The 24,398-nt window shown below is 35.5% G+C and overlaps 1 protein-coding gene across 1 annotated transcript in view; it reads left to right on the forward strand.

Annotated features, from left to right (window-relative positions):
- Nipal2 (NIPA like domain containing 2) overlaps positions 1–24,398 on the forward strand; it is an 80,701-nt gene that overhangs the window by 14,264 nt on the left and 42,039 nt on the right. Inside the window, exons 2-3 of the mRNA XM_047563436.1 lie at positions 8,886–8,954; positions 11,903–12,074. Of these exons, the coding sequence (XP_047419392.1) occupies positions 8,886–8,954; positions 11,903–12,074 (241 nt within the window). The remainder of the gene's footprint in view (positions 1–8,885; positions 8,955–11,902; positions 12,075–24,398) is intronic.

Here is a 24,398-nt window from a genome sequence, read left to right on the forward strand (position 1 = left end):
CCTGAGAACCAAACCTTTACTCTATGGACCTTTGGGAGACATTCAACATCCCAACCATGGCAGGCATCAGTGAGGCCGCCTGTATTACTGCTCCTCACAGGTACATGTTGAATGAATTTAATGGGGATATAATCAACCCTTAATTAAATTAGGGAAAATCTCAGGAAAATAAAGAATTACATATACCAGTTTATATTGAGTATTATCCAGAAACTGTTTCTAATACCTGCCTTGTACCTATATTTTTCTTCTTCTTTCAGTGTACTGAAAATTCACTAGATGTTAAAAGTCAGCAAGCAAGACTGGGATTAGAATACGATACATTCCATGCTTGTATAAATATATCAAAATAGAGTCTTCTGTCATATATAACTAAAAAGAACAAATAAATTTTTTTTAAGTCAGCAAGCAGTTTTTTATTGTACACTTTTGGCCCCTCTTAATTGTTGAAATCTGAATTCTGGAAGAAATTTTTGTTTTCACAAAAACTGGTAGATGCAAACTCCAGTTAATTATAAAATAGTTACTCCCTTCAGTATCCTTCTATAGCCAATGGTCAAAATTTACCATTTCTAGATGGTTTATAATAAGTATGATAGTATTTCAATTCAAATGGTATTTAATAAACTTTCGGTGTCAGCTCTTATACTAGTTATTAAGGTTATAAAGAAGATTTCTTGAGGCGATCACAGCTCTGCCCTCTCAAGAGCTCATGGTGTAGAGGGAAAATGGACTTGTGAAAAAGTTGTGTTTCAGTATAATATGTGTACTGACCTAATAGAAGTACCTAAGACTCAATTCAGGGGAGGGAGGTCACTGATGGAAAGCAAACTAGAACATAGATCTGAGGAAATAATCCAGATTTTAGCATAAAGAGATAAACAAATGGAAAATATGATATATACTGAGAAACAAGAAGGATAGAATGAAAAGGTCTAATGTACTAATAGGAAGAGTTCAATATGGAGAAAATAGAGGATAAATTGCATTCAAAGAGATAGTGGTTGAGAACTTAACAAAATTAGTAAAAGACATGAATCATTTAATTGAAGAAGCATGAGCTCCAAGGGAAAAAAAAAATCCACACAAAGAGAAATTGTGGTAAAACAAAAGAGAGAGAAAGAAAATTTTAGCATCCTGACAAAAATGACAGAGCAACAATTAGACTAACTACTTTAACTTCTCAACCACAGTTGTAAGGGCCAGAAGATAATAGGATGATATTGTCAAAGCATTGCATGAAACAACCGTCAGCCTGTTCTTTCTGTACTTGAAAGATAACAAGATATTTGCTAAGTGACAGAATTTGACTTCAAAGAATTTCATTGAAATAACTACTAAAGTTTCTTCAAGAAGAACACTGAACCCAGAAAAAAGTAAGATACAAGAAAATAATATCCAAAAAGTAGAAACAACCCATGTATCTATCAGTTGACAAATGGATAAATAAAATATGGTATGTCCATAAAATGGAATATTACATAGCTTTAAAAAGGAATGATACATGCTATTGTGTGTTAAATGCTGATACAATGTATAGCTTGAGGAACTTCAAAAACATTATACCAAGTGAAATAAACCAAACATTAAAAGGCAATGTCAAACAGAGAAACAAGATGTATCCCATTTGTTTACAATAAAAATTAATAAAAAAAAAAAAGGCAATGTACTAGGACTGGGGTTGTGGCTCAGTGGCAGAGCACTCGTCTAGCACACGTGAGGCACTGGGTTCAATCTTCAGCACCACATAAAAAATGAAATAAAGGTATTGTGTTCACCTACAGCTAAGATATATATATATACATATATATATGTATATATATATATATGTACACACACATACATATGTTTTAATAATAATATATATATAGATATTTTAAAGACAATGTACTGTCTTATCCATTTATATAAAATGTTTAAAGTAGGTGAATTCATACCAACAGCAGAATTGGTTGCCAGGGACTTCAGGGAATGAAAGTTACTGCTAATGGTTGAGTTTCTTTTTTAGGGTGATGAAAATATCTGAAATTAGATAGTGGGATGACTGTACAACTCAGTGAACATACTAAAAATAATTGAAATTTAGACTTTAAAAGGGTGTACAGTGATGAGAAAAGAATTGGGTAAACATGAATAAGTAAGACAAGTATTGTATTAAAAATAGTAACAATGACAGGAATTTTCATTCATTGCTAGTGGGAATGCAAAATGGCATAGTCATTTTCAAAGATAGTTTGGCAGTTTCTTATAAAACTGAACACAGTCTGACCGTACAATCCAGCAGTCATACTTTTTGGTATCTACCCAAAGCAATTGAAAACTTAGGTCTATACAAAAACCTGAATAAGAATGTTAATAGCTTTATTCATAATTGTCCAAAACTTGATGGCAACCAAGATACCTGTAAGTAGGTGAATTGTTAAATAAGCTGTGACACGTCCAGAAGATGGAAGTTAATTCCATGATCCACAAAGGCATGAAAAGACATGGAGGAACCTTAAAATCATATTGCTAAGGGAAAGAAGCCAATCTGAAATGGCTGTGTACTGTATGATTCCAACCATATGACATCCTGGAAAAGTGGGGTTGGGGTGAGGGAGGGATGAATAGGCTTAGCAAAGGAGATTCTCAGGGCAGCAAAACTACCCTGTATAATTCTATGACAGTGGATACATGTCTTCATACATTTGCCAAAACCCAGCAGAATGTGACACTCAAGGGTGAAACCTAACATAAACTAAGGATTTCATGTGATGATCATGTGTCCGTGCAGGTTCATGAAATGTAACAAACATACCATTCTTGAGATGGAGACAGTGTTGAAAATGGAGGAAGCTGTGCTCTTGTGGGGGTGGAAGGTAAATGGGAAATCTCCATGCCTTCTGCTTAATTTTGCTGTGAACCTAAAATCGCTCTAAACATAAATTTTTATTTAAAAAATAGTAACAATGATTAATTTGAGAATATTGAAACAAGGCAGAACTAGTCAGTAAGCTAATATACTAGTGAACACCATCTAATATAGGAGAGAACAGATAGTAGTTAATGCAAATGGAAGTTTTTATAGTGCTCAGGAGGATGGGAATATTGATTATAGAATTTATGTCAAGAATGCATGATAAATTTGTGGAGAAACTAGATCTCTCATACATCACTGATGGGAATGTAGAATTATAAAACAGTCTTGCAGTTCCTTTCAGAACTAAAAATGGACTTACCCACAACCCAGCAATTATATTCTTGGGCATTTATCCCAGAGAAATGAAAATGTATTTTCAGGAAGAATTTGTACATGAATGCTTATAGCAGCTCTATTCATAACAGCCCCAAACTGGAAACTACTCAAATGCCATTCAATGACTGAATGGTTAAATGAACTATAATATATCCATACCATGGAATACTACTCAACAATTAGAAGAATGAACTATTGATACAGTAACCTTGGATGAACCTGAAGAAAATTATGCTGAGTAGGGAAAAAAAGTTAACTTCAAAGTATACATACTTCATGATTCTACTTATATAACATTTGTGAAATAATATGCAGATGGAGAACAGATTAGTGGTTGCTGTGGTTTAGGAATGGGGAGAAGAGAGGGTAGTGTATCTCTAAAAGGGTAACGTCAGGGAGTCTTATGGTGCAGATGAGTATCTTGATTGTGATAGCTACACACTCACACACACAGATGAGTGTGTGTATGAATGAAGAAGATGAATTTGTTGGGTTTCCTATTTACTCTAGTTACATAAGATGTTCACATGTGGATGTGGCTAGAAGGATGTGTGGGACCTACTTGTGGAATTCCTTGCAACCTATTCTGAATCCATAACTATTTCAAGATAAAAAGGTTTTAAGTTAATAGTAATTACTAAAAGAGTAGACATAAGATATACAGCTTTCTAAACAGAAGAGTAGGGAGAAAAGAGAATAAAGAGAACCCAACTAATTCTAACAGAATGTAAGAAAGAAGAAAGGAGAAGTCTCTTTTTTTAATTAATTAATTTTTTTATTTTTATAGACTGCATTTTGTTTCATTGCACACAAATGGGGTACAACTTTTCATTTCTGTGGTTGTGCATGATGTAGATTCACACCATTCGTGTAATCATAAATGTACATAGGGTAATGATGTCTGTCTCATTCCACCATCTTTCATACCCCCGCCCCCTCCTCCCTCTCATTTCCCTCTATGTAATCTAAAGTTTCTACATTCTAAGGAGAAGTCTCTTGCAAAGAATAATCAAGATACCCTGAGTTCAATCTCTGGTACAAAAAAAAAAAAAAAAAAAAAAAGAAGAAGAAGAAGAAGAGAAAAGTAAAAAAGAAAAGAAGGATAACTACAAACACACACACACACACACACACACACACCACACACTAGTAGAAATAAATGAAAATATATTGATAGTCCCTTGGCAATTGAGAGACAAAGCATCCAAAATTTAGTGAGGATTCTGAAGATTTGAGCATGGGGTTAATGGAAGTAGAATAGATATAGAAAACACAGATAGAATATCTATAATCTTAACAATGAAATACTTAGCTTTTCAAGCATACCTTGGGTGCTTACAAAACGTGACCACACATTACTAAGTAACAAAATGAATTTTACTTTATACTATGTAGTAGACCATAAAACCAATGCTGATTTAAATGCAGCATGTTTTCTAACCACAATCCTATAAAATTAGACATTAGTAAAAAAAAAAAAAAAAGTGATAACTAACACCTCATTCATTTAGAATTTTAAAAAACACCCTCCAAATAAATAAATCCCAGGTAAAAGCCATCAGATATTTAGAAGTGAATGGCAATGATTGTACGTGTCAAAACTAGGCATGCAGCTAAAACAGAAGGTGTATTTACAGGGAAAGTATAGCTATACTTGCACATACTTTTTATTTAAAATTTTTTTCATACATGTATGTAGGGTAATAAAGTCTGTCTCATTCTACTGTCCTTCCCATCCCCGCCACCCCAGCCTTCCCCTCACTTTTCTCTGCACAATCCACAGTTCCTCCATTCTTCCCTACCACCCCATGAACCAGCATCTGTTTATCAGAGAATTGCACAGATTATTAGATAAGAAGAAATAAATAAAAATAAAATGTAGTAAAACTCTGGAAATGAAAGAATTGTATGTTTATCAACTGTAGAAAAAAGTTATTTTTCTCATGGAGGATGAAGAGACTGGAATAAACCTAACTACATTCATGGTATTTTTATTTCCTTGAGTAAAAACATTATATTTATTTATAATTTATATGCATAAATTTATTTTACATAGCAACTTTATTTAAACATGATTCACACATCATACAATTCACTCATTTAAAATGGACAATTTGTTGGTTTTTAGCATATCCACAGAATTATGCAACTATCAGCACAATGAACTTTAGAACAGTTTATCTCCTTATAAGGAGACCCCCCATTCGTTAGCTGTCATCCCTAAGTCTCTCATCTTCACCCACCTTAACAAGCCACTAACGTCTTTGTAAATTTGCCTGTTCTGGAAATTTCATATAAATGCCTTCCTGTAACGTGAACTTTTGTAACTGGTTTCTTTGACATAGCACAGACTTTTTAAGACTCATCCATTTTATAGCATGTATTAGTACTTCATTCCTTTTTATAGATAAATAAGATTTCTTGTTTTACGTAATTGTTTATTTGTTCTTTTTAGACATAGATGACAGTAGAGTGTATTTTGACATATTGTACAAACGTGGAGTATAACTTAATCTATCTGAGATTCCATTCTTGTGGTTGTACATGATGTGGAGTTTCATTGGTCACGTATTCATATATGAACATAGGAAAGTTAAGTCCAACTTATTCTACTGTCTTTCCTAGTCCCATCTAAATAAGATTTCATAGTATGATCATACCAATTTTGTTTATTCACTTATCAGTTAACAAACATTTAGGTCATTTCTACTTTTGGCTATTTTGAATAACACAACTACTACGGAAATTTCTGTACAAGTTTTGCATTTACATATGTTTTCATTTCTCTTGGGTATATAGCTGGGTGTGAAATTGCTGAATCAGATGAAAATTCCATGATTACTTTTTGAGGAAGAACCGAACTGTGTTTCCAAGTTGTACTGCTTTACATTCCCACTAGTAGCGTATGAGGGCTCCCAATTTTTCTACTCCTTGCTAAGATTTGTTATTATCTGATCTTTTGATTATTATCATCTTACTTGGAATACCATTATAGATTTTGATTTGCAACTCCCAATGGTTACTGATATTGAGCATCTTTTCATGTGCTTTTTGGCCATTCATGTCCTCTTTGTTGAAATATCTGTTCATACATGTCCTTTGCCCATTTAAAAATCAGGTTGTTGATTTTTTGTTGTTGAGTTGTAGGTGTTTTGTATGTACTATATTCTGGATATCAGTCTTTACTGGTTTATATGATTTGCAGGTACTCTCTCCCATTCCATTGGTTTCCTTTTCACTCTGTTGATAGTGTCCTTTGATGCACAAGTTTTTAATCTTGACAACGTCCAACGTACCTATTTTTTTCTTTCGGTATCATAGCCAGGAAGTCATTGGCAAATCCTGCCACCAATTTTTAAACACCCAGCCTGATGTCATTGGAACTGTTCAGAGAATGATTTAAAGAATTTTGAAGTCAGTTATTTCTATTCAGCAATTTATTTTAGGATTATGGAAGATTTTCATAATTATCCATTCGATGCCAAATTTCTTTTGAATCTTTATTTTCCTGATTACTGCCAAATGCATTAGATTGTAAATAGAAAGCATGGAAATAGCACATTGTATCATGATACAATTGTTCCCCATGAGGAGTAGTGATCAAAATTATTGCCAAGTGCCTTTATTAGGAAAAGAAAATTCTTAACTGATTAAAGACCATGGATATTATATATCAACTATAAAATGAGTTTTCAACTTTTCTGCTTCAGTGTTTTTAAACGCCGAATTTCATTTCAGCTTATATAATAGAGCTCTAAGACTTCAAAGACATTTTGCATTCTGCAAAGGATTTCTTGTGGTTGTAATGTTCATTTGAAATGCAAATAGCTTCTTGGGATTTGAAGCCCGTAGAAGTTACATACTGTAGAAAAAAAGAGGGAAAGATCCCTTGTATCACTGCTAATTTATGCTTACAGAAGATATTTTACCTGTGTACTGAGATGGGAGTAGCAAATCCATCTTTTGAAGTCGTCAAATAATGCATGAGCTATCTATGATAAACATCTTAGGCAATGTGTAAGAACTTATTTTTCTAACCTCATAGTTCTTATTTAAACCATTATATAATACTAACTTGAAGTTAGTATTTGTTGAACTTCTTATTTTGTATAGTAGATTGACGGGGTTTCCGGGACCCCCAGCCTTGGGCACGGTCAAGATGGCGCCTGGCGCTGAGCCAAAAGCGGCCAGCTATACAGTAAACAACCAGCGAATTCCAATGATTGGCTAGTTAACGATGTGATTAGAGCATGCCCCCCTCGTGTACCTATTCTATGCCTGCAGCTGTCCGGGCGTTTACCTCGTGTGCTCTCCCCTGATTGGTTGAAGTGTATATAAGCTTGGTGGGTGGGGGAGTAGAAGGAAGCTGAAGCGGAAGCTGGGAGTAAGAAGAAGCTGAGAGAAGAAGAAGCTGAGAGTAGGAGAAGAAGCGAGGAAGAAGAGTGCGAGCGAGGACGTGAGCCGAGCGGGAGAAGCGGTGCGGCTGAAGTAGGTGTGAGCCGAGCGGGAGGAGCGGAGCGACCGGAGCAGGCGAGAGTTAAGCAGAGGGAAAGAGAGCGAGAGAAAGAAAAGAGAGAAGGGGATAGAAAAGAGGGAAAGAAAGGAAGACTGTGCACAATAAACTTCCAAAGCTTCAGACGTTTGTCGTGTCTCTCTCTGCGGCCAGAGGGAACGCGATAGTAGATGATGTAGAAGACTCAGCAGAAGCATAAGAATTGGTTCTTCTCCTTCAGAGAATTTGCCTTCTCTTTGTAGAGCCTAATGACACTCTGACAATATCAAAGAAGCGAGGGTATTTACCATGTAGAGTCCACAAAAGTAAAAATGAGTCAAGGTGGCCTAAGAAGGTCTCAAGGAGGCAGGTTAGGAGGGTGAAGTTCAGTTGGAGTGGGCTGAGGAAGGGAGCTTCACCAACCCGGTGAGTAGAGTGGCATGAAGTATCCCACCTGACCAGAGTGGGGCAGGCGAGGCCAGTCAACTATGCCATAAACAGCTGGAGGGTCAGGGAGAGGGCAGATGATGGGAGCTAAGTAGTAGTTTTGTATTTTATGTAGTCAACTACAGAGAGAGATTGACCAGGGAAATGGTGGGAAAATACAGTGTCTCTCTAGTGGAGCTCCTGGAACTTCAGAGGTAAAGGGTTTTCTGTAAACATCCAACATCACCTTTTCACTGAGTGAAATAACTTGTTCAAGGTCACCTGTACAGAAAATAGCAGGTCTATATCTCAGATTTTTCCTTTATTTACAAGTCCTATGGTCTTTCTTTCATTCTACAGTCCTTCAGAATATATTTAGAGAATAGAAAATGAACGGAAAGGATAAGAAAGAAGTATTAGTGGGAAAAAGTTGCAATTGAGAACTCTTTTCTTTATTTAGTGAATGAGGCAGATAAATACCTATAGAATTCAGAGAAGGACCAAATTACTTCTCAAAAATAATATTTGATTAATATGAAAAACTAATCCTAATTAACCATATTTACATCCAAACCTACCCTGGCAAATGGATTCTAAGTGAAGCTGAAATGTTTGAGTGAGTGAATGAATGAATAAATGAATGAATACATCAATTTAAATGTCTATTTTTTTAGTAAATATTTTACAAGTGCTACTCAAAATATCATTTAAGGAAAATATTTTCTCTTACAGGTTCACCTTTTTGGAGTTTTGCTGGCCATTTTAGGAAACTTCATAATCAGCATTTCCCTAAATATTCAGGTAAGAAACTTTTTCTAACTTTGTAGTTTGATCTAGGAACATTCTCTGACTTTCATTAGATTTGGTCTCTTTAGCCTTTATAGCTCTTTCTTCCTTAAACACTATAGGAAAAAATTGTATTTTTCAAACTCATTGGTATAAAGACAAATATAATTTAGGCTGGATTGCACTAACATTTTTTTCTTTTTCTGATTTTAAAAGAACTTAAATGTTTTTTGTTGGTCCCTAGTAGTATTGTGGACTTTAAACATGGTGCCTACTATGTCTAATGGATGAATCATCTGGTTTGATTTTTGGTGTCTTGATTTCTTTCATAGACTTCACTGCCAAGTGGGATACAAATATTTTTTAGAAACAGTTTATAGGAGTACAGAGCTTTTTTTTATTTCTTTAAAATACTTTTAAGTATGTCTGTGTGGAATAAAGTTCTGAGAAAGAATATAGAATATAAAGTAGGAACTTCACCTAAAACATGAATCAAAATCCTGGAAGAATTGCTGATTTATTAAACTGAAAACTGAATGAAATATTAATTTTGAATCAAATCATGAATGAAATAAAATTTTTTTGACTTAGTTTAAAACAGAATCAAACTAATACAGTTTCTGGACTTTTGAATCAAATAAACCTGAACATTGAATTATCTCCCAGATCATTATATAATTTTATACAAATGTTTGCTAGAAAATGGCCTAATATAACTGTCAATAATTACTAAGAAATTATTTGTTACTGGAAAAAATTACAAAAATAAATGATTTTCCCTATCGTGTTAATCAGATTTCCATCACTTGGGGAAAATCAAGTAATAAAGAAAAGGTTTCAGAAGTTTTATCTTTGTCATTTGGCTCTGTTGCTTTGGGCCTGTGGCAGCACAGTACATCATGGTGGGAGTACATGGAGGAGGTCTGTTCACCTCCTGGTTGTGGGGAAGCAGGGAGAGGAAGACAGGAAGGGGCCAAGTCCTGTATCCCCTTCAGTGGCACATCCTAGTAACCTAACTTCCTGTGAATAGGCCCCATGTTTCAAAGGTTCCACCACCTCCTGACAGCACCATAAACTGGCAGCCAAGCCTTTAATACCTGGACCTTTGGGGACATTTCAGACCTGAACTATAGCACTTATTTAAAAAAAAAGAAGAAGGAGGAGGAGGAGAAGGAGGAGGAGAATCTAAAGCATATAAAAGAAAAACTACCTCAGAAGTAACCACTATTGAGTATGTGTTTTTTCCAAATTGATTTCTATGTATAAACAGCATACATACATTTGAGTGGGTATTCCAAAATGTATATAACCATCTCTTACTAAAGGATGCACTACAGGACACACAAATTGGCTTTTCTTATTATAAGTAATAATAAAATGAATATCTGTTTACATAAAGATACATGTACTTTATGTACTTACGTGACTATTCTGTAAGTCAAAGTGTGTTTTCATTTTAAATATTGCTAGGATCATACAAATTGTTTTCTGTAGGGGTCATACCATATTACACTCACATAGCAGTTTGACTGTGACCATTTCCCATATTCTCAATATGACGTATCATTAGTTATTAGGTGAGGGCAGGGAATGATGTCTGACAGAGGAAAATGATATTTTATTGTCTCAAATTATTTGCATTTCTTTGTTCATTAGGTTAAAATCTTTTTGCACTTGTAATTTTACTTCTATAAATTACTGTTTCATATCCTTCATATATTATCTCTTGTATTCCCTGGGGGTGGGGGGTTTCCATTTACTTGTAGGAATTCTCTTTGTATTAGTGATATTAAACCTTTGTCATTTATGTGTTGTAAATGTTTTCTCCCCCTCTGTTCTATTGTTTGTGCCTTAAATTTGTTTTTAGTATTTTTCTACATAGAAGTTTATTTTTTGCCTCTGTTTATTTTTTTTAATTGGTTCCTAATAATTGTACAGAATAGTGGGTTTTTCTGTGGCATATTCATATGTGCACATAACACAATTTGATCAATTTCAGTCACAGAACCTTCCCTTGGCCTCCCCTCTGCCCTTTCCCTGTTTCCTTTTCTCTACTTAACTGGAGAGAAGATTTTGTTAATACAGTAAAATATTTGCTTTTCTGGCTTATAGATTTTGTATCATACTTACAAAGGTGTTCCTTATGCCAAGGACTTTTTTGTTAATGTTTCATGTTTTCTTCTAGTACTTTCATTTTTGTGTTCTTTTAAAAAATTATGTAATCTAGAATTACAATTCTCATAAGAAATCATCTTAGTTATCATAAAATCATTAGGGAAAATGTCTTCATTTAATGACCCATCTTTCATGAATTTATATTTGGTTTGGTTTTGGTTTTGCAGTACTGGGGATCAAATCCAAGGACTTGAGCATACTAAGTAAGCATTCTACTTCCAAGCTACATCCCTAGCCTGTTATGTTTTTTAAATACAAAGAAATATTCAAATCAGACATAAATAGGAGTCAGACTATATCCATTCACAATTCCCTGCTGCTAAAGTATTCTGCCCTGCTGTACTAATTGTGGTGGGTACTTTGACCCATAAATCTGAATTCCTTTCAAAAAGTTTCTCTTTAGTAATTTATTTTAGTAATATTTATTTTGGCATCTGGACTTACTTAACATTCTAAAAAAAATGTTTTTGTTGTACTATTCTAGAAGGTCCCTTGACATCTTAACATACATCTCACTTTTAAATAGTAATAATGATATATATTTTACACAGTTGTTATGAAAAGAAAGCAATGTGCATATGTTAAAAGGCCATTCAGACTATAAAATACTATATGAATATGAATTACTTCTGCCACTAATATGTTTGGGACAAATAAGGAATCGTAATTGCTCTCTAATCTGCAAATAAATTTAAAAGCCATAATGTAAATTTAGGGGACCCAAAATTTCAAAGCAAATTTTAGTTGGGTGGAAGTGTTTTCTTATTTGCATTCTGATTTACTTCCAGAAATATTCTCATCTTCAGTTGGCACAACAAGAACACTCAAGGCCATACTTCAAGAGCATGATTTGGTGGGGTGGAGTCTTCCTGATGGCTGTCGGGGAGACAGGGAACTTTGCTGCCTATGGACTTGCCCCCATTACCCTGATTGCACCATTAGGCTGTATGTCTGTTGCAGGTGGGCCATTTTTCTGTATTGTGACAAATAGAAATGTTAAGAGTTTGGAATAATTGGAAAAAAACATAAAGCACAGAAGAAGAAAATCTATCCTCTGTTTTCTTAGTGTATTAACATTGAATTATGCTTCAGATCATATTTACCCTCTCAAGCTGATATATTAACCATAAAGAAACTTGTGTTTTGTAGCTATCCCATTTACATTTAAAAGACTAATCCTCAATGTCTGCATCTTATAAGTTAATGGTAGTAACTGAAAATATTATACTATGTTTTTAATCATTAATGGATTCTTTTTAATCATTAATGGATTAGCTAAAAGCATTTATAATGTGGCTATATTTTATTCAGATGTTAAGTTTACATTTAGAGTCTGATGTTTGATCTTGACTCCATAGTTTAGCATCTCTTTGACACTAAAAATTAAATATTGCTTATTCTCTATTGCCATAAAAATGTACAATTTTATAGTATTGTCACAATTTTCTACCTTCAAGATTTGTATGATTTACTAAATACATTCAGAAGAGAGTATAATGAGATGTTGCTGAAAAGACTTGTTTTATAAAAGAGCAAAAATCACTGCAAGAAAAGAGAACAAATTCTCTAAGCCCGGTTAAAATCAATAAAATCTTTTTGGTTTTACTCTTTATCTGTTGCCATGGAAATAGCATGTTTTTAAATTTCTGTGAATTTAGATCCTTCATTGAAATAGAAACAAGTTGATAGTCATTGTGAACAACTATAGCAAGCAGATCATATCTCACATATCCCAATTTTAATACAGCTCTTAAAATATGATATTCCTAAAGAAAGCATAGCTTAAACTGAAATAATGCATATCCAAAGAGAATTTCATTTTATTTTGAAAGTGGCTTCCCTTATTAATCTTTTAAAATATTTTAAAATACTTCCCTGGTGTATGATAGAATATTTTACAAAGAACATGCATTTCACTTTCTAGAAATTTAGTTAAAATCCCCATACTGATATTACCCTAAAGAGACAAAAATTGATGTAGTCTCTTCCCATTTTTGACTCCCAATGAAATGTGCAAATTGCTTATGCCATTTTCTATTTACTGCTTATAACACATTCTTGGGCAGTCTAGATTATTTTTCTTCCCAAAATCTAGGAAATATGGGGCTGGGGTTGTAACTCAGAGGGAGAGTGCTTGCCTAGCACATGCAAGGCACTGGGTTCGATCCTCAGCACCACATAAAAATAAATAAATAAAATAAAGGTAATGTGTACATCTATAACTAATTTTAAAAATACAAGAAATAACAGATAAAACAGCCTGTTAGATTGTCATCTTGGTATTTTTCCAGTTGTTTTGAAAATCTATTATTCTTCAGATTGTGCATTTAGTGCTGGTCTTTACTTTTGTTTCTTACTCTTTGTTCAGTTTCTGTGAAATAGGTGAAGGAAAAAAGCATCTGGGCATATCAGAAAGACACCTAGGAGTGGGTTGAGTGCACCACATTGTATTGAAATTCTCCATTTAGCTCATGTCTTCTGGTCTGGGTTAACTGGGTTTTTGTTTTTGTTTTTGTTTTGTTTTGTTTTTGTTTTGCAGGAGTGGGGTAGAGAGGAGAATTTGGAAATTGCTAGATCTGAGGGTCGACAGTAATAACCCTCGAAGTCCTTCAGTTACATTATGAATCTGCCCAGCCTTCCCTGATTTGATCAAAGCTCTCACAAATAACCAGAATCAGGACAGGCATGGTGGCACATGCCTATAATCCCAGCAGCTCAGGAGGCTGAGTCAGGAGGATTGAGTTCAAAGCCAGCCTCAGCAACAGTGAGGTGCTAAGCAACTCAGTGAGACGCTGTCTCTAAATAAAATACAAAATTTATTTAATATGGCTAAATGATGTGGCTCAGTGGTTGAATGCCTCTGAGTTCAATCCCTGGTACCTCCCCCAAAAGAAATAAAGAATCTGTTGTTCCTTTCCAAAAAAGAAAATTAAATGTTCAAGGGGAAAAAATTAACCAGAATCTTGAGTTTTCCAACCTGATCAGAAAATGTCTTGTTCTCCAGAGTCCTCTGCAGGGCCAGTCCCCACCTTCAATCTTGGAGTCCGCTGCTTTGACACATGGGTTTTCTTAATGCTGCAGTCATTCTTCCTGTGTGCTCTTAGTTCCAATAAATGTTCCAGCTTCAGGACATGTTTAGTTACCCACTTCTCTGACCATTTAAAATGTTTAAAAAATGTGAATTTATAGCTTCAAACCCAAATCATTCCTCCTTGACAATCTTTGCAAACAGTTAATATATGCTCATAAGTAGTATTCCCACAGCACTGCAGAGCTGAATCTGAGGTTATTGTGAGGTGCTATGGAAGGAAAGAGACCACTGGTGATGGAGGATTGCTCTAGAACACCCCCTTGATACCCTTTATAAAGATTCTGGAAACTTTAGAAAACTTGAAACAAAAGGGAAAGCATTGTTAAAAGAAAGGCCTGCAAATGCCATAATATTATTATTCTTTATGACAATAATATTCCATTGTCATGCTAAATGAAATAAGCCAATCCCAAAAAACCAAAGGCCAAATGTTTTCCCCGATAAGTGGATTATGATATATATAAAGGGGGCAGCGGGGATGGGGGTAAGAAAAGAATGGAGAAACTTTAGATTACATAGAGGGAAATGAGAAGGGGGGTATGAAAAATGGTAGAATGAGACAGACATCATTACCCTATGTACATGTACGATTACACAGATGGTATGAATCTACATCATGTACAACCATAGAAATGAAAAGATGTACCCCATTTGTGTACAATAAATCAAAATGCAGTCTGTAAAAATAAAAAAAAAAATTAAAAAAAAGAAAAGAAAGTGCTGTGTCTACAGTTCAGCAGAATGAATAGTGTCCACACTTCTATGCTAGAACCCTGCCTCCATTATTTCTTGGGAGCTTTAAGAAAGAAATCAAGGTTCCCGCTAAGTGAGATAAGCCAATCTCAAAAAACTAAAGGACGAATGATCTCGCTGATAAGCGGATGAGGACATATAATGGGGGGTGGGATGGGCTAGCATTAGGTTTAGGGTTAGGTTTAGAGTTAGGCTAAGGAGAGCGGTAAGAATGAAGGAAAGAAGGACTGTGTAGAGGGAAAAGAGGGGTGGGAGGGGTGGGGGGGAGGGGAAAAATAAAATAAACATCATTACCCTATGTAAACGTAAAAAAATAAAAAATATATATATATGTGTGTACACACATGTGCATACATACATAGTAATTTTGAAGCATTCAATTTCATATGCTTTAAATAAAAAAAAAAAAAAGAAATCAAGGTTCCCTTTGAATTTATAGAAGGGAATAATATCTTGAACTTTCACATGGGAAATTGTATATTTTCTGATTTTTTTTCTGTCTTTTGCTTTACAAATTAAAAAAGACAGCTAAAATTCAGATTCTTCAAAAACTTTTAGACCTTAAATTGAAATGAAAGGTGCTTTCTTCCATTTGCTACTCTTGCCATAGATGATCTGATTCACATCAGTACCAACATACTGTGTTCCTTTTGTTCATTCTAGAAGTAAGGAGATATTGTGTGGGTAGACGTGTGCACCAGTCTTATGTGTGTAAGATGGCTAATATGTCAGATCTGCTCTTTTGTCTTACATAATCACATTCCTGCTTATTTTTTGCATATGTTAACAGATAAATATATATACACAATATATATATATATATTGTGTGTGTATATATATATATATATATATCAGCCCTGAAAAAAATATATACATATATATGTGTGTGTGTATGTATATATGTGTGTATATATATATATATATATCATAAGGACTGGTACATAAGAAGCATCATGGGGATTTTAGTTTGCTTTTTCCTCACATTTTCCCGACTTGGGCCATCATCCTTTCTATCCTCCCTTTCCCTCTCTGTGTCCTTCTGTTCCTCACTGACATGTTACCCTCAGGTAACATTTCTCAAACATTAGTTTTACAGGCTGATTCATAGGTGTTCTACGAAACAAGGAATTCTATAATTGAACAAGTTTCTGCAGTTTTGGATTTAGAAAGTTATACAGGTTCATTAATATAAGGGCTTCTCCGGGCCCTGGAAAGGGCCCCTGGCACAGTGAATCCTTCAGAGGCAGATGCAGTGAATCAAGTCTCCAAAACCTATTGACCACAAATACTTTTATGTGGAGCATCTCAAAGGCCAACAGTTTCTGCAGAAAACCTCTAGGCAATGATCACAAGTAGTTACATCATGCTAGAGATTCAGCCTAAATGCCAATGCTGAGCAATGGAGATTGTACAATAGGGAATAATTATAGCACGTAGGTGGGTCTCAGTGTCCAGGTCTGGCTCCGCCGGTTTGAAAGGAGTGTCCGGAACCTTTATATCTTTATGTTATCCCTTTACTTTTCTTGCTAAAGATCTTTCTCAATGAGTCATAGCTTATTCTGACTAAAATGCTAGCTATACTGGCAGTGTGGTTAGTTCTAGGTGTTGATTTGTGTTTGTATTTCCATGAAGAAAGCTCCCTGGCTTCCAGTTTCATCTAAAACCTAGGCTGACTATTCCTCAATAAGCCAGTCAGTGGAATGGTTAAGGGACACCGTGCCAGGGTTCAGTTCTCATTTCTGCTCAGTTCTATCACTTCTTGCAAGTTGTTTTAACCAATGTAAGCCTCACATCACTAATCTGTAAAATGGGAGTAAGAATAACTCCTGTGTCTGAGGTTGTTCAGAAGCGCTGAGTAAACACAACCACCTAAGAAAAGTATTTGACATAATGACAACACTACCTATTGTCACTGAGATTTATCATTATTATTATTACACAAAGTACAGTATTCTTTCTAATGGAGTTTACTCCTGTGCCCCCAAAATGACTAATGGTTACATCCTCTCAAATGGATGAACCAATTCAGGAAATGCTTTTTTATTGTTCATATCCATGCAGTGATTCATTTATAGGGAGCAGAAAAGTAAGATCCTTTCAACTCATTTGTTCAGCTTAATTACCTTTCAACTCTTCCACACTGTCTGTACAGAAACACGTTGGAAAATACCAGCATTCCCAAATAACAAACTAAAATGAGACACATTTGAAGAAACAGGAATGGCGTTCGTGTAGCAGTCCAGCCGGCTGCCACAGGCCATCTTCTCCCCCTGCCTTCATAACACTTTTATTCACTTGCAAATTAACTCGAGGCTGAAGGGCAGATTTCTTTCAAGTCCAACTGTGATTTGAGAATGTATTTTCTCCGAAACTGTCGTACCAGAAATTCACTGAAAGGATATTCTGTAATGCAGTTTTAAATGGCCAGTCCTTCTTGTTTCAGGTAACCCCACTTCCTCAGGAGGCCTTCCCTGGCACCTGGACTGTGTTAAACAGCCAAATCCCCTGCACTCGGCCTACACAGGCCCTCCTCTCATTTATGTGGTACCATTTTTTGAATTAGAAAAAGACAAGCCCTTCCTCAGGATACCTTTATTTCTGTCTAGAAATTATTGTGATACATTGATTTTATTAGAGCAGGTCACTCTAGTGCCATCTGTCAGAAAACTGTCCTGAGAAATATTTGAGTTGACAAGGTCTAAGAGACAGGTGGTGACTCATGGAATGTGGAGCCCGTGTGCACCACACCTGCACGGCCTGCACTGTGACCCAGTGGCCTTGAGCTATGCTTCCCTCCAGCAGTGCTCGCCTGCTAATGATGATCCTTCAGTGTTTGTCCTCACCGCTCAGCTAAGATGCAGGAGATGGGAGGCTGTACGTCATTTGTGACGTCTGCTCTCTCCTGGAGAACACAGCACAGGAAGTCACACAACCCAACCTGTAGAACTGGTGTGAATTTGAATTTTGATAAAACAGAGATAAGATGTTCTGTCCTAGGGTGTAGAAAGAGCAAAACCCTTGCATAAAAGATTGCAATTCCTGATGAAACATGGTGGTTAAACAGTTCATTGCAAGGCACTCATGAATATTCACTCTCGTGAATACTTAAAGGTTTCTGAGCCTGTCCCTTGGGTGTTGAGTTGGACTATGTGTGCATCTGCAAAGTGTGGCCTTTTATTTAACGTCTGTTTTCCATTTATCCCTATGACTGTGATCTACATTCTGCCTCAACATTTAGAGACAATTAAAAATAATGAAGCTATCAATAATCCAAAGAACTGAAGCCCATGGAATTAAGGTGTTCCATGATAGACCTCAATCAGTATAAAATTTACTTGTCTGGGGGTGGTAAAGGAGTAGAGAAGGAGAAAGACTGCTGCTGCAGGGACCAGGAGCACAGGAGGAAGACAGGAAGCACCAATGACATTTTTCACTTCTGTTCCTCTGACTATACTGATTTAAAGTCACTAGGAAAGAATTCATCAGACACACTAACCTTTCCAAGTTAAATTTAGTTGAAGTAGTTAAAGGTAAGAAACTAATACTGAATGAACCTCTACTATACCAGGTGCTACGTGGGACACATAAACTTGTTACCTTATTAATATGGCCAAGCTTAATAGGAGTAATAAGAAGATTAAATTTAGGATGAATGATATGAAATTAAACCCTTGGTATTTTATGTGGAAAGATAAAATTAATAGCAGTAAGTTCTCCTTGGCCCTAAAATAATTTCCTAAGAGAAGTAGACATCCTGATACTGGGTTAATTGGGATTGAGGATGGAGAGTGAACTTCACTGAGAAAATGAGGGGAGAGTAAGACCAGCAATCAACAAGTCTTCTCCATCTCTAATTTTCTCTAACATGCTAACTGTTGCCCAAACTGAAATTCAGGGTATAGAATACATGCTGTTTCATATATTTCTGTTCTGCTGCTCTGAAGCCCTAAGCTGAAAAGTATCTGCAATCCATTAGATGATGGTCATAGTGTAGCCAGAAAGCCCTAGTGAGGCCTTTTGGAATTTCAAAGAGGTTGTGTCAAGCAGAAACTTTGGTCTCCAAGATTTTTATTAGAAACAAATGAAAGGAAACACAAACAGACCAAAGAGCAAGTGACCTGTAGTGTTACACAAACCTAGATGCCACAAATGCTCTGTTCTTTGCAGCAGTGAGCTTAGAGCCAGCCTGGACCAAGTCGCTGCATCTCCAAAACCTCCCGGATGCTTGTGATACTGGCAGTTCACATGGACGTTGATTTTAATGCTTGAAACATGCAGAAAATATTCCTTCACTAAGTGGCTTGCTGAATTGTCTCTTCAGCACTTCTGTCCAAAAACCAGCCTACATAAACTGTGGAATAAAACTCTGACGTTTTAATTTTATGTCTGCTCATACACTCTAGGCAGAAAGCATTCCTGAAGCCTAAAACTTTATTTGAAACATCTTTTCCACCCATCTTTATTTTTTGAGAATGCCACAAAGTATTTCTAGAGAAATTGCTAATGATGAAGTAATGTGCTATTACACTTATAATATACTATTAATCTTGTCAGTGGTGGTATTTTTACTTTTTTGGAGTCTTTTCAAGTTTAATCATTAGTGCATGCCAAGAAAAAAATGTAGAAAAGAAAGGATTATTGTTCTTAATCCAGGTAAATTTCCTCATCTGTATTTATGTAAATTTTCTCCCAATAATCGTTATGTCTTCTTTATCTTCAGTAACTGACAAAAGCATTTTTTTAATCAACGTGAGTTTCTCGACTCTTTTCTTCTTGCCAACGTGGATGGTAGAACAACTTTTCTTTCTGTAAGCAGACATTTTTCAAACTGTCACATCCTCAGAGCTTCAAATCCTGACTCCATGGATTACATTGTAATTGACATACTCTTCCCCTAAAATTCTACAACTAATGGGGAATGATAATTATAGAGCCATACCTCATATGGTTAGAGTTGGTGGAGCCTGTGAGCACGCTCAGTATGCCCACGTGCTTGAAGCTTGATTGTGACTGACATGAAAGGGTTTTTGTGGTCTGCTTTTTAGCAATACAATAAAGTTGCCATTATAAGTGGTCAGAAACCACAAGCCAGATATTTACATGTGAGGTTCTGTTTGTAGCATTATTATGTAAATATGTTTCTTTTCATGTCATCTTTTTTTTTTTTAATAAAAGAAAGGTTTTTTTGGTTTTGTTTAAACTATTTTGTCTTCTACTTTCCTATATTCTAAACATATATCCTGGTTTCTCCTAAGATCATAGAGGTTAAGCACTAAATGGAATGTCCTGAAAATAAAAGTTGATGGAATTTTTATTTGCAGATTAGATCAGAATTCACACACTGGTGGCCTGTAAACTGTCACTGGTCACTGCTGTGTGTTGTTTAGCTCAAACAATACTTTTAAAGAATAGAAATTAATTTACCAGGTTTAAAAATGAGCCCATGTTACACAGCCTGGATTTTTGTCTTGCAGAATCAGATTTGGTACACTGGACTTGCAGTTGGCTAGGCCTGAATCATGACTGCCACTTTTCACGAATCTTGCTTAGTTCACCAAGGCCACCAAGGCCTCATGACCACATCCCACCATTCCTCATTGTTTTACCTCTTTAGAGGTTACCTAACTGGCCCCTACAGGCATCTGGCTTGTAACATTTTGACAAAGGACTTTTTCCCTCCCCACAAAATCAGATAAGAATCATATTCATAATCACATCTGAGTAAAATATAATCAATAGATGTTTTAACTTTGGGTTAGATTTGTCTCTAAAAGTGGTATTAGTAAGGCTGGGGATGTAGCTCAGTGGCAAAGCACTGGCCTTGTAAGCACAAAGCCTTGAATTTCATTCCCAGTACCACCAAGAAAAAAGAAAAAGGTAAAAAAGGGCAAAAAGCAGAGAGAAATGAATAAAAGCAATCAAAATCACTTTAAAAAAGCCATGTCACAGACATTTAAATACTTCTTATAACTCTCTTCTGTATTATTAAAATGTTAAAGATCACTATGGGAAGGAGAGAGTTTAAGTAAAAAATACATGTCATGATGTTACAAATTGAAAAAGGGAATGCCCACATCTATTATTTCACAGACATAAAGATCTAAACTAATATGTTAAGATTTGACTTTGAGCTTTACTACTAAGAGAAATGTGGTGCTTAGGTTCTCATTTCTTAATCCCCATTAGTAGCAATGACAGAAGAAAACCCAAAACAAGTTTCTACAGCCTTTCTGAACTCCAATGCACCAGATTAATCTATAGTGTTTTTGTTTCTCTCTCTCTCTCTCTTCTGTGACCCGCTGTGGATTTAAAGCATCAACTCTTGACCACATTAAGCTAAATAACTTCCAGGATAACAGCTGGTCTTAGAACCACATAAACTGATATCAAAGTGGAGGTAAATGAAGGACAAACTCAGGGTTGATTCTTTTTTTTGTTTATTCTAACTAGTTATACATGATAGTAGAATGCATTTTGACACATCATACATAAATGGAGTATAACTTCTCATTCTTCTGGTTGTATATGATGTAGAATTAACCCTGGTCATGCAATCATACATGCACATCGGGTAATGATATCCCATCCATTCTACTATTCTTCCTACCCCCCATAACCCCTCCCCTCCCTTCACTCCCCTCTGTCTAATCCAAAGTACCTCTATTCTTCCCTAGCCACTCCTGCCCCACTTTATGTGAATTAGTATCCACATATCAGAGAAAATGTTCTTTGAGTTTGGATTATTTTGCTTAGCATGATATTCTCTAGCTCCATCCATTATTCGCAAATGCCATAATTTCATTCTTCTTTAAGGCTGAGTAATATTCCTCATTTTCTTTATCCATTCATCTGTTGAAGGGCACCTAGGTTGGTTCCATAGTTTAGATATTGTGAGTTGAACTATAAACATTGATGTGACTGTGTCACTGTAGTATGCTGATTTTAAGTTCTTTGGGTATAAAGGAGGAGTGGGATAGCTGGGTCAAATGGCAGTTCCATTCCAAGTTTCCTGAGGAATCTCCATACTGCTTTCCAGAGTGGTTTCACCAATTTCCAGTTCTACTAGCAATGTATGAGTGGACCTTTTCCCCCACATCCTCACCAAGATTATTGTTGCTTGAATTCTTGATAATTACCATTCTGACTGGAGTGAGATGAAATCTTAGTGTAATTTTGATTTGCATTTCTCCAATTAGAGATGTTGAACATTTTTTCATACATTTGTTGATCAATTGTATTTCTACTGTGAGTGTCTGTTCAGTTCCTTAGATTGGGGTTGATTCTTAAGGAATCAACACCTAGCACCAGGGCACATCCCTACGCTTGCGACCAGCTCCCCTACATAGAGACTTGGTTTGCCTGCAGCCTTGGAACTTGCTTGACCTTTATTTTCTCTATTTTCACTTGGAAATCTGAATCAGAATATCCACGTATAGGTTATCTTATGTCAGTCTTGATCAGAGTGACTCTCTGTTCTGATTGCTAATCAGAGTGACACTTGATGGCCAAAAAGAGAACAGATGACTCACCGAGAGAAGTTAATCTATTATAATTGTTGCTGAGCTTTTTCCTGAACATAAAGCATTAGAACCTCAGGGCTAAGTAAATACATTAAAAGAATACCCTTGCCCCAGCACCGCAAAAAAAAAAAAAAAAAACAACAGCAACAACAACAAAAAAACCCTTGTTTTGTACCAGAGAAAATACTAGAAGATAATATATTATGTCTTTTACCCTATGCATAGTATTTGTGTTGTCTTTTATACTCCACCCCCATGTTGTACAGAACTACTGTTTGAATTTTGGTGTAATATTTTTTTAATTTTTACTTTTAGTTTTTAAATTTAATTAATTTTAAAATTTTTGATTGACAATAATTGTATATTTCATAGGATAGGATACAAATAAGTATTTTGATATACATTATATATTATAGAAAGATCAAATCAAAGAAATTAGCATATCTGTGGCAAGAAGGCTTAAAAATCTATTTTAGCAATTTGAAATATACAATACAAATGAACTATAGTCACCATACTGCAATAGACCACTAAAATGTATTTCTAGTGTCTAATATAAATTTCTTACCCATTTTGTATGACCTTTCATCTTTTTTAAAAAAACGTATTATGGCATCTGTGGTTCAGTGCCTGGCTCTGGAATTACTGTGTGACTTCTTTGAGCCTCAGCTTTCTTATTTATAAAATGAATATAATGATACCTATCTCCCAGGAAAGATAGAGTTAATTATTCTATGCCAAACTCTCAGTAAACTATTTAGCCACTATTATTTTATATACATTTTTATATATCATTGTATAAACATAATTTCCTACCTTAATATTACAGCATAAGCTTTTTTATGTCACTAGGTAATTTTGCATCCTAATCTTTATTGACTACTTAATATTCTATCCATTATTGCTGAGCATTTAGATTGTTCAGTTTTCCACTATGAAGAATAATTTTGTAGTGATAGGCTTGAGCCTCTTTTCTGCTTTTTGGAACACTTCCTTAGGACAGATTCCCAGATGCATAATTACTAGGTCAAACAATTTGAATAGTTTGATGCTCTTGAGAGGCATTGTGAAATCACTCTTTAGAAGGGTTGTATCAATTTACAATGACACTAACAATTGGAGGAGGACTGAGTCCTTGTCAGCACTCAGCCTTGCAATCGTGTGTGAAATAGCACCTGGCTTTATCTAGCCTGTTATTACTGGTGAAATTGGACTTAGTTGGGCTTTTTCTTCTTTGTCTCCTCTTATTTGTGAACTATTTGTATTCTTAACCGTTCACTCTCCACTGGGGTTGTTTTTTCTTTCCTTACTGGTGGGTATACCTGGTGTATCACTTAGTAAGGAAAGGGCAATGTCCCATACCTTGGTGCTTCAAGTCACACCTGCACACACAGAACCTGGCTATCCTGGAACACAGAGGACCTGACTCTTGCTTATCCCTCAGATACTGCAAGCTGCTTGAAAAACACAAAGGGTACAGCTTGATCTATGTGCTCTTAAATAACTGGCTGTTTATAACATATCAAACAAAATGGGTAATTGGAAACCATAGAACACATGTGCTTCATCTCACCTGTTTAAGAAATAAAATCCAGCAGATAAGAAGTTAATTGTGTGCTATTTCATAGCTTATTCTTGAGAGTCAACTCGAGCTGGTGTTCACCCCTCCCAGCTCAGTGCCTTGCCTCTTCTGCAGTCTCTTGGCTCCAGAGTCCTTCAGTGGGACATTTAGCTTTTCACCCACAGTGTTAGTTTGAGTAACAAGAGAAAGGACATCTTTTTGGTTAATTCCTGTCCTTACTCCACTTCACAGCATTCTCATGACTCAAACTTGTCTTTTCCAACTGAGCATTTTCTTAAGGATAATAAAATAAGGAGTTGAAGACAGGTCAACTCAAATTAGGCCCCTGTCACAAATTT

The sequence above is a fragment of the Sciurus carolinensis genome, chromosome 1 (genome assembly GCF_902686445.1).
Source record: "Sciurus carolinensis chromosome 1, mSciCar1.2, whole genome shotgun sequence".
Lineage (NCBI taxonomy): Eukaryota > Metazoa > Chordata > Mammalia > Rodentia > Sciuridae > Sciurus > Sciurus carolinensis.